The sequence below is a fragment of the Embiotoca jacksoni genome, unplaced genomic scaffold, assembly GCF_022577435.1.
Source record: "Embiotoca jacksoni isolate LCO1_2020_lvr unplaced genomic scaffold, fEmbJac1.0.p SCAF_3, whole genome shotgun sequence".
NCBI lineage: Eukaryota > Metazoa > Chordata > Actinopteri > Embiotocidae > Embiotoca > Embiotoca jacksoni.
Genome location: NW_027185381.1, coordinates 23,616,518 through 23,632,319, shown reverse-complemented (window position 1 = coordinate 23,632,319; position 15,802 = coordinate 23,616,518). Strand labels below are relative to the sequence as shown.

General features: G+C 44.2%; 3 protein-coding genes across 8 annotated transcripts; 2 read left to right on the top strand and 1 right to left on the bottom strand.

The window, feature by feature from the left end:
• Positions 1–2,235: 2,235 nt before the first annotated feature.
• Positions 2,236–4,285, top strand: LOC138206307 (coiled-coil domain-containing protein 63-like). The gene is made up of 5 exons (XM_069162913.1): positions 2,236–2,807; positions 2,897–2,959; positions 3,556–3,715; positions 3,799–3,912; positions 4,030–4,285. Exons 1-5 carry the CDS (start codon positions 2,706–2,708, stop codon positions 4,095–4,097), a joined length of 507 nt encoding a protein of 168 aa, XP_069019014.1. The 5' UTR covers positions 2,236–2,705; the 3' UTR covers positions 4,098–4,285.
• Positions 4,286–4,699: 414 nt separating this feature from the next.
• On the top strand, positions 4,700–9,013 carry LOC138206306 (aldo-keto reductase family 1 member B1). Its single transcript, XM_069162912.1, has 10 exons — positions 4,700–5,067; positions 5,887–6,063; positions 6,324–6,440; positions 6,720–6,797; positions 6,926–7,042; positions 7,458–7,570; positions 8,188–8,275; positions 8,351–8,434; positions 8,724–8,806; positions 8,893–9,013. The coding sequence occupies exons 1-10, from the start codon at positions 4,978–4,980 to the stop codon at positions 8,924–8,926; spliced, it is 981 nt and encodes a 326-aa protein (XP_069019013.1). The 5' UTR covers positions 4,700–4,977; the 3' UTR covers positions 8,927–9,013.
• A 75-nt stretch (positions 9,014–9,088) lies between these two features.
• Positions 9,089–15,798, bottom strand: klhl36 (kelch-like family member 36). Of its 6 annotated transcripts, none has more exons than XM_069162906.1 (9): positions 15,118–15,798; positions 14,944–15,021; positions 14,063–14,284; positions 13,261–13,383; positions 12,548–12,769; positions 12,121–12,426; positions 11,264–11,491; positions 11,024–11,181; positions 9,089–10,747 (listed from the first exon to the last, which is right to left on the bottom strand). In XM_069162906.1, the coding sequence occupies exons 2-9, from the start codon at positions 14,995–14,997 to the stop codon at positions 10,171–10,173; spliced, it is 1,890 nt and encodes a 629-aa protein (XP_069019007.1). In that variant the 5' UTR covers positions 14,998–15,021; positions 15,118–15,798; the 3' UTR covers positions 9,089–10,170. The 6 variants fall into 6 exon arrangements, with proteins under 6 accessions (XP_069019007.1, XP_069019010.1, XP_069019011.1 ...); XM_069162909.1 differs by having other exon boundaries at positions 12,121–12,420; XM_069162910.1 differs by having other exon boundaries at positions 14,063–14,257.
• Positions 15,799–15,802: the final 4 nt, after the last annotated feature.

Genomic DNA, 15,802 nt, shown 5'->3' with positions numbered 1-15,802 from the left:
TAAACGAGGGGAGAAGAACCTAGAAACGGATTCTGCGCCAATCTTCACATCTTTTGGACCAAAATGGCAACGGACGACCTTGAGGAGGAATACAAAAATACCGTGGAGGATAAGCTCCGATATCAGCAGCTCATTGTTCAACAGAAGGACCAGTTGGCGTCTCTGAACAAGGAGGTAAACAAGACGGATACAGTGATGTGAAAGAGTGTTTAACCCACTCCTGATTTCTTCTGTCTTTGTGTTTATCTCATACCAAACTCTGTCAGATCTTTAACGTAAAACAAAGGAAACATGAAATAGTTTTAAATGTTAATAGTAATGGTGCAAAAAAGATGATTTAATACCAACTTGGCTTGTTTTAAGAAGTATTTGCCTCCTTTTTTTTTTTCTTTTTTTTTTACCAAATCCTGAAAGCCTCGAGGCCTAACTACTACCAGCCCTGTTTGATCACATTGTCACTTAAATAGACCAGAAGCATGAAATTGGCTAAAAGGTCTTAGCAGTAATGCTGCTCTTAAAGAAGAGTGGGCCAAAATTCCTGCACATCCACGTCAGACACAGATCTGCAGTGAACTCAGTCTCTGGTTGCAGATTGTGCTCTTAAAGGTCAACTATGCTGACAGACTTTTTCTTCATTAAATACAATTATAATTTAAAATGATCAGATATTGTGTGTATTTTATCATTCCTCAGGTTGCCTTCGTTTTACGCTAAATGTTTACAATTGTAAATATTGTGTTTTCTTTCCTCTGTGGCTCCAGATATTTGCGGCAGAGTGTAAGAATCAAGAGAGGTCCGCAGTCGTCCGTCATCGAGGAAAATACAGACGCTACAAGAAAGAAGTCCGTGTGTTGGACAATCTGTTTAAACAGGTACTAAAGTTAATGAAAATAATCTTTACCTGGATTTTAAACCACAAGCTTATTTATCTGCTCAATTTATTTCATTAATAGATTAGTAATTACGTTTTGATTAAGGTCATATCTTCCCTGGGCAATTTAAAGGCAAACAATGTGTTCCAGTGATAGATAGCTCTTCATCATAATATATGTATATATTGAACTATTAGTCTTATACTATTATAGTATCATAAAATTACCAGATAAAGACAATTCAATTGTTAATCACACTTATTTGTATTAATCGTCAACTAAACTTTCATGATGGCGACAGGATTGCTTGTCATAAACTGCCTTTTTGTTGAATTATTCAGAAAGACGGCAGGTCAAACAACTTTGTCCATAACTTCGCTCTGCAAAATTCATTCCCTAAAACTGTGACTTGTCTCGGAGTCTAACCTCAACGTAATCATGTCTTTGCCTCCCGAAGGGAACTGTTACGTTGAACGAGCTGATGTGCAGCAACATGGACTGCCGTAAAGACATTGATTACCTGCTGCAACAAAAAGTCATAGCGCACCACATTAACCAGAAACTGAACCGACTTCTGGCCGCGAACAAAAACATGCTGGAGAAACTGCAGGCGAACTTCGCCGTCTTTTCGCAGCACAGGTAAAGTCCCGTTTGTCCGTGTGCGTTGTGCGTGTGGTGCCGAGCCAAGATATCAAAGTGTGTTGTGTTGTGTTGTGTTGCTCTAAAGGTCAAATGCCGAGACTCATATGCAGAAGATGACAAAGAACATCGAGGAGGAGACCGCCGAGTTCGTCGCGCAAAAGATGAAGCTGGAGACGGTCATCCAACATGACGCCAAACTGTGCACTTTCATGGATAGGAAGTTGAGGGAAATTATTCTGTCAGAAGATGAGGAAGCCGCAAAGAAGAGAAGTATAATGTTTCCACAGTCATTCTCTACATTTAACAGCATCTTAACCTTCCCAGGTCGAAGCCACTTCTTCAAATGTGTAGCAAGTAACAAAGAATATATCAGCTGGTCAAAAGGAAACCCTGAATCAAAAGAAAAGACTCCATGCCTTCACAAATCACCAGCAACTATCACTTTCAGCCTCTTTAAATTTTGCACTATTTTTTTGTATTTTTTTTTTGTTTTGTTTTGTTGGCGAACATGTCATCTTGGTAACTGATGCTGTTAATTTATTCATGGTTTTGTGTGAGAGGTGATTGTGTTGAGGACATTCACAGTAGAAGTGCTGCCAAACTCAGCTGAGTTAAAAAGACGGTGGAGAAGTTGCAGGAGGTCGAAAACTCTTCTGTCTTTGTTTGGGAGTTGACCAATCAGAGCAGACTGGGCTTTTCTGGGAGCCTTAATGATTCCAGGGACTGAAAAGCGGTGCTGTAGAAAATGGACAACATGAGAAAAATGTGTTGCTTTATGAATATTAAAGAATGTAAATAGTTACGAGTAGAACAATACCAGCTGGTTTAAGATGAAGATAATTCTAGTTGCTACAAGTTAGGTGAAGCACATAGTGACTTGGTGGCCAATGGACCAGTTAAAGTGAAGCTTTGGAAGCCACCAATCAGCTCCTGTGAAGCTTTTGCTTTGATTTGCGGTCTCAAACCAATCAGAAGGACTCACCTGCAGCACAGAGCCACACGGGTGGAGATCCACAGACACACACACAAACGCATACAAAACAAATATTATGGTCCTGAGATGGCTTGGACCCCCGAGGGCTGATTTGTCACTCCTGTACAGGGAAGCCGGATCAGGTGGAGATTTACAGGCAGTGGTCCAGTTCACTGGAGGAGACCACTGGAGAAAGTGACCCGAGTCAGATCGGCATCATGTTTATGGAGAATAAACGGACAACTTTTTCTCTGATGAACTACATCACTGAGCTGAGCTACAGAAGGAACATGTTGAAGAACCGCACAGACAAGATGAAGGCATGTGGACGTCCCCTTCAACATGCTTACAGGCCTTTTATAACCTACCGCCAGTTTCATGATTATGTGAACGTGTTTTTAATCTGCAGAGTGACATAATGTTCTTGGAGCGAAAAGACGAGCAGAGTACGAACCTGATGAAAGATCTAGAGGTGAGTCTCACTGTCTGACCCGTGCACACAATGCGGTAAAACTAAACATGTCCACGATAAAAACAACCGAATATTTGTTGAAGCAAAAATATTTTCTTGAAAAAAAATCTTTTATTGTATGTGCCGTGCACCTTCAACATCTGGCCAGTGGTTCCCAAACTTGGTGCTGGGCCACGCTGAGGTTTGTCAATTGAGGTGAAAGAAAAAAGCAATAATAATGAAAAAAAAAGTCTTTAATATGCAGGTTTGCTGCAGCTGCTAACGCAACAACACGCAGTCACCAGATTCCCACATCGGCAGTTTTTGTAGGAGCTCAACTGCTGATGGAAAGACGGAAAGAGTCCTCAACACAGTCTGAGACGAATTCTGACTTCTTTCTGTTCCTCAAAGATTTGACGAAAAAGTTGATGTGCTTTTTGCTTTAGTTTCAGGTCCATGGTGTCGCCGTTATGCTCACATACCAGTGGCCACACAAAAATTTGTGGAACTCGGGTGCTTCTCTGGTACCATTACAGCTCTAGTGACTCCCCTTGATGACAAAGCTTTTTTCAACATGTGTTTTTAGTTTTCCGGTTGTTGTCTTTTCTGTTCTGTAGCTTGATTTGGAGAACTCGAGCCGCCTGGCCGACTCTCTGGAAAAGCAGCTCTCCGTGGCTCAGACGACTCTGGACCAGCTGAAGGTGGCCATCAGCGGCCTTTTGGACGAGATTCAAGAAAACGTCACGGTCACTTCCGACAACATGACACACTTCATTTGTAGGTGGAACAGATAAAGCCCTGACCTCCCGAACCGGCACCAGAGCACACGTTTCACCGCTGTTCTCACCGTCTCTCTTCAGGCTTCCTCGAGAATATTCGTAACGGCATAGTGGAAGAGCAACAGGAACTGCAGTTGGCCAACTTTGACCTGCTGCCAGCTATAAAATGCTCGAATCGAAACTCGGCAGTCAAAGGTGCGTAAAAGGAGCAAGCAAGTATGACACTCGTCTTTAGGACTCGTAATATGCAGCCATTTTCTGAAGGCCTTTACATTCATAAACATCATACTGTATGTGCATTTACATTTACAGTGTCAGACGGTGAATCCTCTGTGGAAAAAGAACGCAGCAAGTCGTCTTCTGCTGCTTCATCCTGCTGATGATGATGATGATGATGCAGCAGCAGCAGCCACATCCTTCATCTTTTCCTTGCAGTAAAACCTGCCTCTGATGGCAATAAAAAGAGCACAATGCAACATCCTTTGGTCCTTGGTTGCATGTAGCAAACGGGGTGGCTTTTATTTTATTCAGAATTACATGCAGAGTTAACTGGCATTCATTGTTTTTATATCAGACATTTAAAAAAAAAAATCTATTTTTAATGTCAGTTTTGTGTTTGACGTGTAAGAACTTTTTAAAACAAGAAAAGTATTTTGTAAAATAATTATTTATATTATTAGTATTATTGTTATCAATTATCAATATCCATTTATTACTTATTTATTGGAAGATGTTTGTATGATGAATGAAATTGCAAATCCACAGCCGTTGAGCAGCTGATGATGCAGTATCACCATCTAATGTTGAAGTGGGAACATTACAGCAGATTTTTCTTACTGTGTGTGTGTGTGTGTGTGTGTGTGTGTGTGTGTGTGTGTGTGTGTGTGTGCGTGCGTGCGTGCGTGCGTGTGTGTGTGCGCGCTGCCACCATGAGAAGAGTGACCTTTGCATATGCTCCTCCTCACTGAGTATTTACACATAAATACTTCATGGTAGTGAAGTACTTTGCACGTTGTCCAATAATTAACTTCCGGGCTCGATAAGGCAAAAGGAGAAAAGAAACTCGTGAGCGGGGGAAGACAGTGGAGGCGGTCAGGGAAAGAAACATTTCAGATAAAGTACAATCAGCAAAGAGAGGGGAAGGACGTTGACTCAGCAGAAACAGTTTGAGGGTAAAAAGAGGAAGAGGAAGGCTCTGACAGCTTAGTGACAGTTTGAGCAGAGCGCCTCACTTCATTGTCTCTCTGCTGCCGTGGTTAAATGCTCTCCACGGACGACACACAGGTGGCCCGGACCATAGAGCTGAATGACGGCACACGGATGCCGGTTCTTGGTCTGGGAACATGGAAGGTACACCCACTTATGCATTCATCAATATTTAGTTGTCGTCATACTGTTTTCTTGCATATTTTTTTGGAGTAATGTTTTGTGATGCTTTGCAAATGCATGCAGTTTCAATACAGTGAATGACGTTTGCCTGTTGGAGAAGGGATAGATTGAGGACTGAACTCTGGATGGCAGATTGTCGTAGGACAAAATAAAGGAGAGAGGAAGGACAGTTTTTGCTGTTCAGCTCAGTATGAAATAAAATAGATAATTGATGCAAATTGGTACAAAGTCCCCACTTTAATTTCAGTACATCAATACAGAAATAACCATTTTGGAAATAAATCACTTTTAATGCACAGAGCCCAAATGGCAAGAGTTCAAAAGTAGTTTGGCACTTGGCTGTTATGTAAATGTTTCTTGGGCGGCTGTGTGCTGTTTAAAAAGAGCTGACTGAGAGTTGCATTTTAGACTGAGGTGAAGATGTCTGTCGGTGTGAGGAGTGAAGAGGTGACCATGCAGGTGAAGAAGACAGTAATGAGACTTTTGGAGTAAAGAAACGAATTGGTTGCTGAAATCAACAATTTATTCTAAGAAAAAGAAAACTAGAAATCAACATGGAAGGTACGAAGCAGACTTCAGACAGTTACTGAGGATTTAGTTTGACTTCAAGCGTATTTATCCAATGACGTTAGATCCCCCTAAACATGAGGCACTATGTGTTAAAAGGTCTTTATCGCCCTCACAGTTCTCTCTATATTGACAAACTTGTCCAAATTCCTTTTAAGGACCAAAAACTGACCGAGTCCACCGACCTCTTTTAACCTCCTCTACTTGTTGCAGTCCTCTCTTCTGCCGCGGACTTCAGTCCAGGGAGCAGTGGAAGCTGCCATTGCAGCCGGCTACCGACACGTCGACACGGCCCACAGCTACCTCAACGAGGTGGACATCGGCAAGGCTCTGCGCTCCAAGATGCAGCAGGGCATCATCCGGCGGGAGGACATGTTCATCGTCAGCAAGGTGAGGTGATGAGATGGTGTTAGAGCAGCGGGCCAGCATGAGGAGGAAGAGTCGCATCTTCTTTACACCACTGATGCATTTGACTTTTTTTTTTTAACCAGAAAGAACAATGAAAAATTACAAAAACTGAATCGTTCTTCAATAAAAATGTTGTTTGATCATATTTTGGGATAATTTATGCATTAAAAGTGCTTGTATTGGTTACCATCTATATTTGATTTCAGGTGTTATCTTTCTGTCCCGTACCTGTTTCTTCTTAGCTGTGGTGTACCTATCACGCCCCAGAGGACATCCCCGTGTGCCTCAATAAGTCCCTGAAAGACCTGCAGTTGGACTACCTGGATCTTTACCTCGTGCATTTCCCAGTTGGCCTGAAGGTTGAGACCTGGTATCATTATTTGTAGGGGTGAATCATATAAGACGTGTAACTTAAATAGAAATATAATATAATGTGTGTTTATAATCATTCAAATGTGTCACTGTTCTGCCATTTCTCTATTTCAAATGTCACTTAAAGCAAGTGAAGAGGCATATCTGGCTCTGTATATATTTTTTTAATTTGCCAAATATCCTTTGAAAGAAGTAAGAAATTGTTAAGATTGAGAAAAGTTTGTATGCTGTATATGTTTGACTGTTACCTTTTGGTTTCTCTGCAGAAAACGGGCGATGAGCTTTTCCCTAAGAAGGATGGAAAGATCGTGACCTCTGACATTGACTACGTAGATGTATGGAGGGTAAGAACACCCATTTCCTAACTATGTTTTTATTTTATTTTTTATAATTTAGCAGTAAACACCGTGGAACTCCTTATTTATTTGTCCACCCCTGATCTGTTCTGTCACTGTGGGTGTTGTGTTTGCAGGGGATGGAAGCCCTGCAGGCCTCCGGGAAGGTGAAGAGAATCGGCGTGTCCAACTTCAGCATCCTGCAGCTGGAGAGACTTCTTGCTCTGTGCAGGGTTCCTCCTGCTGTCAACCAGGTGCTGCATATCTAATCTTTTATTGGGAGTCTGGATGTCACATTCAGTCTCATTTAGCATTTATTTCATAGTTCTTTGTGCAAAGATGAAGCGTGTTCCTGTTTTGTTTTGTCTTTTAAATATATTCCAAGACATCTACTTAGAAAACGGACTTTCAGAAACTGAAATCTTTGTAATTTTGTGAACGCAGAGAAAACGATGAGCACTAACGTTATCCTAACTTGGTTTTGTCCATATTTGTAAAACTAACCAATAACCTCTGATTAAGTTATTCTCTAATGTGAAGTATAAAACCTTCAGAGGTGACCTGATAGCCTGAAATGCCCTGAGCAGCGAGCAGCAGGGGAAGAACATGCGGTAAAGGTCCAGCCGCAGCTTCTGTCTCACCTTTTGCTCGGTGTTATGTCATCCGTAGGTGGAGCTCCATCCCTACCTGGTTCAGACAGAGATGATAGACTTCTGTAAGTCCAAGAACATCGCGCTGACGGCCTACAGCCCCTTCGGCTCGCCTGCGAGACCCTCAGAACTGTAAGACACTGCAGCACTCAAACTCTTGACTCACCGACTTGTGTTGGTTCATGCTGCACGCTGACATACTTTTGCGTCTCTCTGCAGATGTTTTGCATCCATTTGTATTTGTTTTGTCTCTTTATTGTTGATTTGTATCTGTGTAACCCTTGTGTGCATCTTTGCTGTCCTTTTGCATCCATTTTTTTTTTTTTTTAACACTATCAGCATCTCTTTTGGATAATTTTGCATCCCTTTCTGGTCATTATGCATCTTTTATTGGTCCTTTTGTTTCTCTTTGCTGTCGTTGTGGGTTTGTTTTTTTGTTTTGTTTTCTTTGCAGATGTTTTACATTTAATTGTGTTAATTTTTGGTTCCTTATATATTGTTTTGGTTGGCTTTGTGGGCTTTTTGCGCCTCGTGCTGGTTGTTTTGACTCTATTTGTAGTCTTTTTGTGAGTCGCTGTAGTTTTATTGAACTGTTTTGAATTTCTTCATGATACATTGATTAATTTTCCAACAAGAAATGGCAGGAGTCACTTCCCGTTCAGTTCACTTGCCTGTTCAGTGATGCTTTCTCATCGCTCCTGCTGGTTTAAGTGAATGAAAACAGACTCTGGTCCTTTTGCCTGTTGTAGGTTCAGAGAAGACACTGATCCTCATAAGCTCCTGGAGGACCCCGTCGTTGCAGATATAGCCACGAGGCACAGATGCAGCCCGGCACAGGTCGGTGTGTGTGTGTGTGTGTGTGTCGGTGTGTGTCGGTGTGTTCCTTTGTTGGTAACAGTGATGTTTTCCCAGGTGTTGCTGAGGTACCACGTGCAGCAGGGAGTAGCTGTGATCCCCAAGAGTGACAAACCTCATCACATCCTTCAAAACACAAAGGTAAAAACTCTCCTCTCACTGTTTCTGCCTCAGTCCTTCACTTTGAGACGGCTGTGTGTTTGTAGACGGTGTTTGATTCATTCTGTTGGACCTGTTGATTTCCGGGACAAATAACTGTACCATTACACCCTCTTTTAAAACACAAGACATCGTGATAGTTTTCTCCATGGATGTACGATCAGATCGCCTCATTCTATATTTGTGTGATGGTTCATCACTAAGTGTTAGCATGGACTAAGAAGCCTCCTCTAAAGCCCCGTTATGTCTGTTTCAATGCTGCTGCCTGCAGATCTTTGACTTCAGTCTGAATGAGGAAGACATGAGAGCGCTGAGAGGTCTGGACCGAGGCTGGAGGGCCATGGTGCTCGACGAGTAAGTCACCACCGAGCGGTCGTAGCGACGGTCTCCTGCAAGTGTGCCGCAGTTTTCAAAGTGACGATTGTCGTTTTGTTTCTCAGAATCAAGTCTCACCCGTACTACCCCTTCGCATGAGGCTGCCGGTGGAGAGAAGACGCCGCAGTTGATCCACCCGTACCGAAACAACAACAACAACAACACAGTTTACAAATAACGATGACTAACGTGAACGACCCTGATAAGCTCTTAGATAAGCTCTCGAGTTTTTAATTCGAGGTAAAACCTGCAAATGCACAGTTCAACCAATAATCCTGCAGCTTTATTACAATGATCAGTACTGAGCACATTAAGATGTGTTAAAGTTGTAAAAAAAAAAAAACCACTTGAACAATTTCTCAGCAAGAGATTGTGCTTTGGTGTGCGACAGTACAGACGAGGCTGTTTTCGGTCTGCAGGTCACTTCTAATCTGTCTATGTACTTCTAAAATAACAAATAAATAACTTACATGTATATAACTGTACTTTAGTAGCAGTGGATACAAAGTCTTTGATAAGCAGGGACAGATCATAAGACAGCGGGCGTCCGGGCACAGACTTGGAAACGAACCTCAGTTCCGCTGCAGGCGCTGATTTGTGTCTCTGTGTTTGGTGTTTTTTTTGCACCTCCTTGTTGTCACTTCGCGTCTCCTTTCAGTCGTTTTGCGCCTTTGTGGTGGTTTAGCTTCTTATTTTTCTTTGTTTTTTGCATGTGGGGCCATTCACCCCTGGACTTGTGCCCAGTTGGCCCGTTGAGAAATCAATCCATGGCTTCAAGGCAGAAATGAGGTTATAAATGACACCTCGCTGAAAAGACGTGCTTGGATACAGTTGCTAAGCTGTGATTGGACAAATGTTAAAGTTCTGGGGTTCTACCCATAATGCACCACTTCACTTTTTTTTTTGTCTCTGGAACACAGTTTTGACCCGGTTTTAATATGCAACAATTAAAGGGCCAATCAAGATGTTGGCTGGTTAACAGATGGTTGACTGTTGTTCCATGTCCTGCTGTCTCATTATGCTGAGCCCACATTTCAGTGACACTGTCGTGAACTCAGGTTGTTGTTTTTCAGCGCTGTATAAAAGAATGCGGACGTACTGTATATCCAGGTTTAAGTAAACTTCTCGGATGGCTTTCTAGTCTACATGATGTAGATTTGTCCGCTGCGCAGACTGGACTGAATCTACATAATACTGGCTTACCAGTTGCCCTTTTGAGCTGCGACTAACTCTCATTTCTTGATTTTACAAAGACAGACAGGCACCTGAATGCTGAAGCGTACTTTTTACAGAGACAAAATGATCAGGAGTCCGTTTAAGACCGAAGTCCTTCATCCCGGTTGTTACGTGGGGTGTGACCTTCCCTTCACACCCCGCCCCATCTTCTTCTTCTTCTCCGGAGAGGCTGATAACGGTGAGGGCTTCACGATGCACACGCATGCCGAGGCCCCTGCGATGCGCTTGGGCAGGTCGGGCCCTCTGGACCACGAGCCCTTGTCGGCATCGTACACCTGCGTGGCCCTGGAGAACGCCATGCTCTCCCAGCTGTAGCCCCCGAGTACATAGATCCTCCCCGCCCAGACGGCGAGCCCCGCCTCGCTGTTGGGCAGCAGCAGTGGCGCAATCTGCGTCCACTGGCCGCTGCGAGGGTCGTAGGACTCCACCGGCAGGATGTCGAAGCGCTCTGTGGTGTCCTCGTGGTCGTCGCTGCCTCCCACGGCGTAGATGAGGTGGTCGAGGGAGGCCATGCAGTGCCAGCCGCGGGCCAGAGACATGGCCTGCCGTTCCACCCACACGTCGCCGTCCCGTGACGGATCGTAGCTCAGGACGTCGCGGCGGTACGGGCCGATCTGGTAGTCGTGACCGCCTGAGATGTAGACGACGCCGCGGTGCACCGTCCCAGCATGGCCGTAAGTGAACCTGCAACAGACAGAATTCATGAAGGCCAAATGTAAGATAGGAGATATCTGACACGCGTTGAAACCTCCCAGCATGTGTAAATTGACTTTCTGTAACAAGGACGCCATCAAAACCGCTCGCTCAAGAGCCCCAACATGATCTCGTACTATTAAGGAGAACATTTCTCTTTGTTTTCTCGTTTTCCGTAAATACTTATACCGATGGTCACCATACTGCATCCATCAGAGAAGTACCTCCATGAAAACAGCAGCAGAGCCGGCGGTAACGCGGTCCTACCTGGGCAGTCCTGCCACGTAGGACCAGCAGTCCTCAGCGGGACAGTAGATCTCAACAGTGGACAAAGCTCCGGTGTCATTCCTCCCTCCAACGGCGATCAGGGACTCTCCCACCGCCCCGAGGTAGAAGTCCACCCGCCGCTGGTTCATCGGAGCACCCTGGAGAAACATCACGCCGTCACTAAAGACAACGACGACAAACCGGGAAGGGAAATGAACAGACGGTGAACATGGACTCTACCCTGGTCCACTGGTTGTGGCGGGGGTCGTATCGGTACAGGAGGTTACAGGCGGCGTCTCCGCCGTTGTCCCTGGACGAGCTCCCGCCGGCGGCGAAGATGAAGTCCCCGAGCACCGCCAGGCAGTGGTGGCTGCGCTTGGCCGGCAGCTCCGTCTCCACCTCCCAGCTTCCCGTTTCACCGTCCAGCCGGCAAACGTTGGCGCTCAGCTCCTCCCCCCACTCCGACACCTTGACAGGCAGAACGAGGACAAAGTGAGCTTTCGATCCAGCTGAGTTAGAAGAGTTTCTGTCGCTCCAGTTTGTAAAAAAAAAAAAAAAAAGTGTTATCTCAATCGTTTGATCTCAAATCTTACAGGTGCGAGTCTCACAATTTCCTGCCAAAATCATAATTGTCAAAACCCGACAAACAGAAAAAAAACTTTTATAAATAAATCCCTAAGATTCATGAACAAACACTGTGGTTCACAAATACAAAACACATCAATGAAACAAATACAACACATATTTCTAATATATCGGCATGTTTAATATGACTCATTGTGCCACCTGCTGCCAAAAGTCATGATATTTCTGTACTTGTAAGAAGTGAAGTACTTGTTTCTGAAGCAAAATGTAATAGAAATATTGTATTTGTTTGTTCATTGTGTTTTGTATTTGGTAAATCCCACGCTGTCTGTTCGTGGATCGTGGGTCATTTCTAAATCATGTTTTCGTTTGTTGGGTTTTGGCAGGACAAGCTCTGCAAGCAAGTCTGAAATATTACAACAAACTCTCATGTCTCGTAATCTCAAGCTAAAACGACGCAAACGGCAAAACCGAACGCCGTCGTCATGAGAAATGAAATCGTCCGTCGGTACCTCTCCTCCGATGAGCAGCAGCCGCTCCACTCCTCCCCTCAGCGTGGTGCGTCCGGTTTGCAGGAGCGGCTGAGCGCTGGGCCGGGCGTGGTACCCCAGCGCCTCCTCCACCAGGGCCTCGCAGCCGGCCTCCCCCGGCAGCAGGGCCCGCACCGCCGGCAGCACCCGGCCCACCAGGTCCCCCGTCGGCATCAGAGGGAAGCGGATGTGGGAGAGGAGCTGCCTGGCGTGGGACGTCCGCTCGGGCGTCTGGCTGAGCCACTGCAGGGAGGCCTGGAGGAGCGCCTGCTCGCCGTCGTGCTGAACCTCACGGAGGGGGAAAGGGAGCTCGGAGATTAGTGATGGGGGGGGGGGGGGGGGGCTCCTCGCTCGGCTCCTCTCGTCGCGAGAGTGCTTCGTTAGCTGTCGACGCGCGGCAAGGACTCACCTGGCCGCTGGACAGGTAGGAGGTGAGCTTGTGTAGAGGGATGTTGCGGAGGAAGTCGGGGGTGAAGGAGAGCGTGGCGAAGCGTGCGAGGATGAAGCGGTCGATGAAGGCGTCGAGCCGCTCCAGGCTGTAGAGCAGCGACAGCTCCTGCAGGTACAAGTAGTTGTCCTCGCTCACCTCCCGCTCCAGGTACTGGCAGCAGAAATCCACCGCTCGACACACCTGAACATCATATATTTATATATTTATCATATGCCAGTGAGACTCATCTTCATTCTTAACTGGACTGAGAGAGAGATAAATAAGGAATGTTTTTGTTTCCACCATTGATGACGCAGTTTTTTTGTGTGTTTTTTTTAGCAATTAAAAGGCAACATAACTTTTCTAACCACGATACAAACAATGCTTCTTATTGATTGGTCGAGAAAGTATTCCGTTTTTCTTAAATACTAATATCACACTGTAAAAACAGTCAGTTAGAAGTAGAACGTACTTAAAAGTATTGAAAGTAAAAGTAACCAATATAGAAAAATATCCAAAAGAAATCTTAAATTTAATCCAATTTATATTAAATTTAATGGACTTCTTAAAATGACAATTAACATGACGAGTTATTAAAGCTGCTGCAGGAACAGGTTAATAACGGGTCCAGTTTATTTTAATAAACGTGAGAAGGTGATGAATTCTCATTGCTGAGTTTCGGCCTTTCTTACCTGCAGGAGGTGAGACGCTTCCAGCACGTAGTCAATGTTTCCTCCATCCAGTGGCAGCTCGCCGCTGTACAGGAAGTCCACCACGGCCTTCAGACCGATGAAGGACATCCCGACCAGCTCCACCTGCAGACAGGAGGAGGACGAGTCTGTCGGGTACCGTGTTTAATATGATATTCTGTATCCAACGACACATTCATCACAGCCTGACTTCACTATTAATAATTTACTTTGAAACTAAGGCAGAAAAAAATAAGAGGAAAGGAATGCAAGAAAAATAGTGTAAAGACAAAGAAACAAAGGCTCCCGCAAATGATCTACTCTGCAGAGGCAGACGCTTCAACCCTACTGGGTCTTCATTAACAGTTCAGAGCAGTGCCTGAGGAAAATCCCATACAGACCCAGTTCCTTCACACAGCTTGATAATTAATCCATCATGTTTGTGTGAAATGTAACGAGAGAAAGGATGCAGCAAAATGTACACGCAAACATTCGCAGCATCCAATAGAAAAATAGACGATAATAAGTTTCAAATGAAGAAGAAGGTTTATATGAGATCGCACCAGTGTTTTCCATTTCTTTCTGGACTGTTATTGTTACAATATTTATATATCTGCTCACTGGTGAAGTAAGCTGCACCTCTCTTGTAGTTATATGGAAAACCCTGCATCTACGAGGTGCGATCAAAATATTAAGAGACTTTCCCTGTTGCACTCAAACTTCAAACCCTTTTTCTTCACTGTCTGTGTAGTTTTTACACCGAAATCTCCCTCTTTTCCCTGGCGGTGTTCTCCTGTGTTTTTACCTCCTGCTGGTGCTCCTCCCTCATACCCAGGGTGAACATGGCGTTGAAGTACGGGCTGGAGACGGCCAGGAGGGCCCGGTGAGCGGGGACCCGCTGGTCGTCGGCCACCAGCACCACGTCGCAGAACCGGCTGTGCTGCCGCTGCTCGTTGAGGCCCTGCAGCAGCTCCGCGGCCTGATCCGCCCAGCGGAAGACCTGACCGACAGCAAGTCCGTTAAAGGTCTTAAAAAAAAACAAAAAAAAACAACAACCTCACTCTCAATGGGTTCAAAGGATAATTCATGTTGACATTACTCTCCTTCACTTGTTGTAGAGATTAAGGGAAACAAAGAGTCGCGCAACTGTGATGGAAAAAAAACCCACGAGTTATCCCGGCATGCGTTTGAAAATTTGGTTTGTTGCAAAGCTGTTAAACATTGTTTTATTTTAATCTCTGCAACAGAGGTGGAGAGTGCAATGTTAAAATCAGAGAGTCTCCGTAGACACATTAACGGGCTCAGTTTTACTGTTTCAGTTTGATTCAGTCGCTAAAACACCATTTAACTACGTCCAACTGTCAAAATCCAGATGGAAGTTCTTCATGGATCAAAGTGTTCGGTTATTGCTGGCTGCTGATGATGTTTAAGCTTCATAAACAGTAGAAGGGTATTTGACAGTGGGTTTTTTTGCTCCAGATTTTGACTTTCAGCTTAGTGGAGACACTATTCAGCGCTGAAAACAGTCCGAGCGGAGCTATAAAATGGAGTCGATTGATCTGAAACAATTTTATTTGATATTTTTAGGTAAAAACTGACATATTTTTTGTTTCTTGCTTCTGAAATACGAGGAATTAATGCTTTTCTTTGTCACTCGACAGTAAACACACACACACTCACACTGACCTTGGACGATTCACTGATCCGCTGGGGCCGACACACCCTGCTCGGTTTGTCCATTATGTCCCCTCAGACAGGCATCATCTAAAGGACACAAACACACACTGGTGTTACTGTTAAAGCTAAAACAAATAACTGATGCACAGAAAAAAAAAAAAAAAGAAAAAAAATCATCCACACCTACATTCCCACTGCTGTAAAAACCGAATAATTGCTTGAGTCATTTTTATAGATAAAATGGTAAAACAAAGGGCTGAAATATTTGCTGCCTAAAGGAAGTTTTGCTTCTGAATATTTGGGGGATTTAAACTAATCGATAATGAAAGCAATCTTTCTTTCTTTTTTTTTTTTACCTTAATAAACTACTTATTATTGTGGGTTTTGTACAAAGGTAACCACAAGAGCTTATGCAAATACAACAATGACGTTTCTTTTTTAGACCAGGAACAAACTGCGGAATCGAAACTAGAGAACTTGACTCGTGTTTGTTTCTCATCCTACAAATGTCAAGAGTCACTTTCTGCTTGGACGTCGTTCGTTATAAACTAAACGGTGCTCACATCTGGACGTTTGATGGATCAAAACACAGCTGGTTACTCTGTGATTCCGTCAACAGCATCTCTCGCTACCGCAGTTTTAGCACAAGAAAGAGAAACAGCCGCATTGTTTGCGAGAAAAACGATCAAAATGCGATTTTTTTTTTAAATTTTTTTTTTTTTTTTTAACGACGTCACAAACTGCACCGCCTCCTGCAAAATCCTCTTTTAACTCATTTTCTTCTTACTGACACATATTACCGTTAACACGCTGTTTATTAGGCCGCGGAAACAGCTGGACCATGTAGCATATCGTCATCTAACTCGGT

Bases quoted from the DNA above. Each gene is read 5' to 3' on its own strand.
- LOC138206306 (XM_069162912.1), top strand. From the start codon at position 4,978: ATGCTCTCCACGGACGACACACAGGTGGCCCGGACCATAGAGCTGAAT. The intron at 8,276-8,350 runs GTCGGTGTGTGT...ATGTTTTCCCAG, and splicing joins ACAGATGCAGCCCGGCACAG to GTGTTGCTGAGGTACCACGT. The intron at 8,807-8,892 runs GTAAGTCACCAC...TTTGTTTCTCAG, and splicing joins AGGGCCATGGTGCTCGACGA to AATCAAGTCTCACCCGTACT.
- klhl36 (XM_069162906.1), bottom strand. From the start codon at position 14,997: ATGGACAAACCGAGCAGGGTGTGTCGGCCCCAGCGGATCAGTGAATCG. The intron at 14,285-14,943 runs GTCAGTGTGAGT...TTTTTTTTTAAG, and splicing joins GGATCAGTGAATCGTCCAAG to ACCTTTAACGGACTTGCTGT. The intron at 11,492-12,120 runs GTACCGACGGAC...CTGCCTGTCAAG, and splicing joins TGCTGCTCATCGGAGGAGAG to GTGTCGGAGTGGGGGGAGGA.
- LOC138206307 (XM_069162913.1), top strand. From the start codon at position 2,706: ATGTTTATGGAGAATAAACGGACAACTTTTTCTCTGATGAACTACATC. The intron at 2,808-2,896 runs GCATGTGGACGT...TTTAATCTGCAG, and splicing joins ACCGCACAGACAAGATGAAG to AGTGACATAATGTTCTTGGA. The intron at 3,913-4,029 runs GTGCGTAAAAGG...TTACATTTACAG, and splicing joins TCGAAACTCGGCAGTCAAAG to TGTCAGACGGTGAATCCTCT.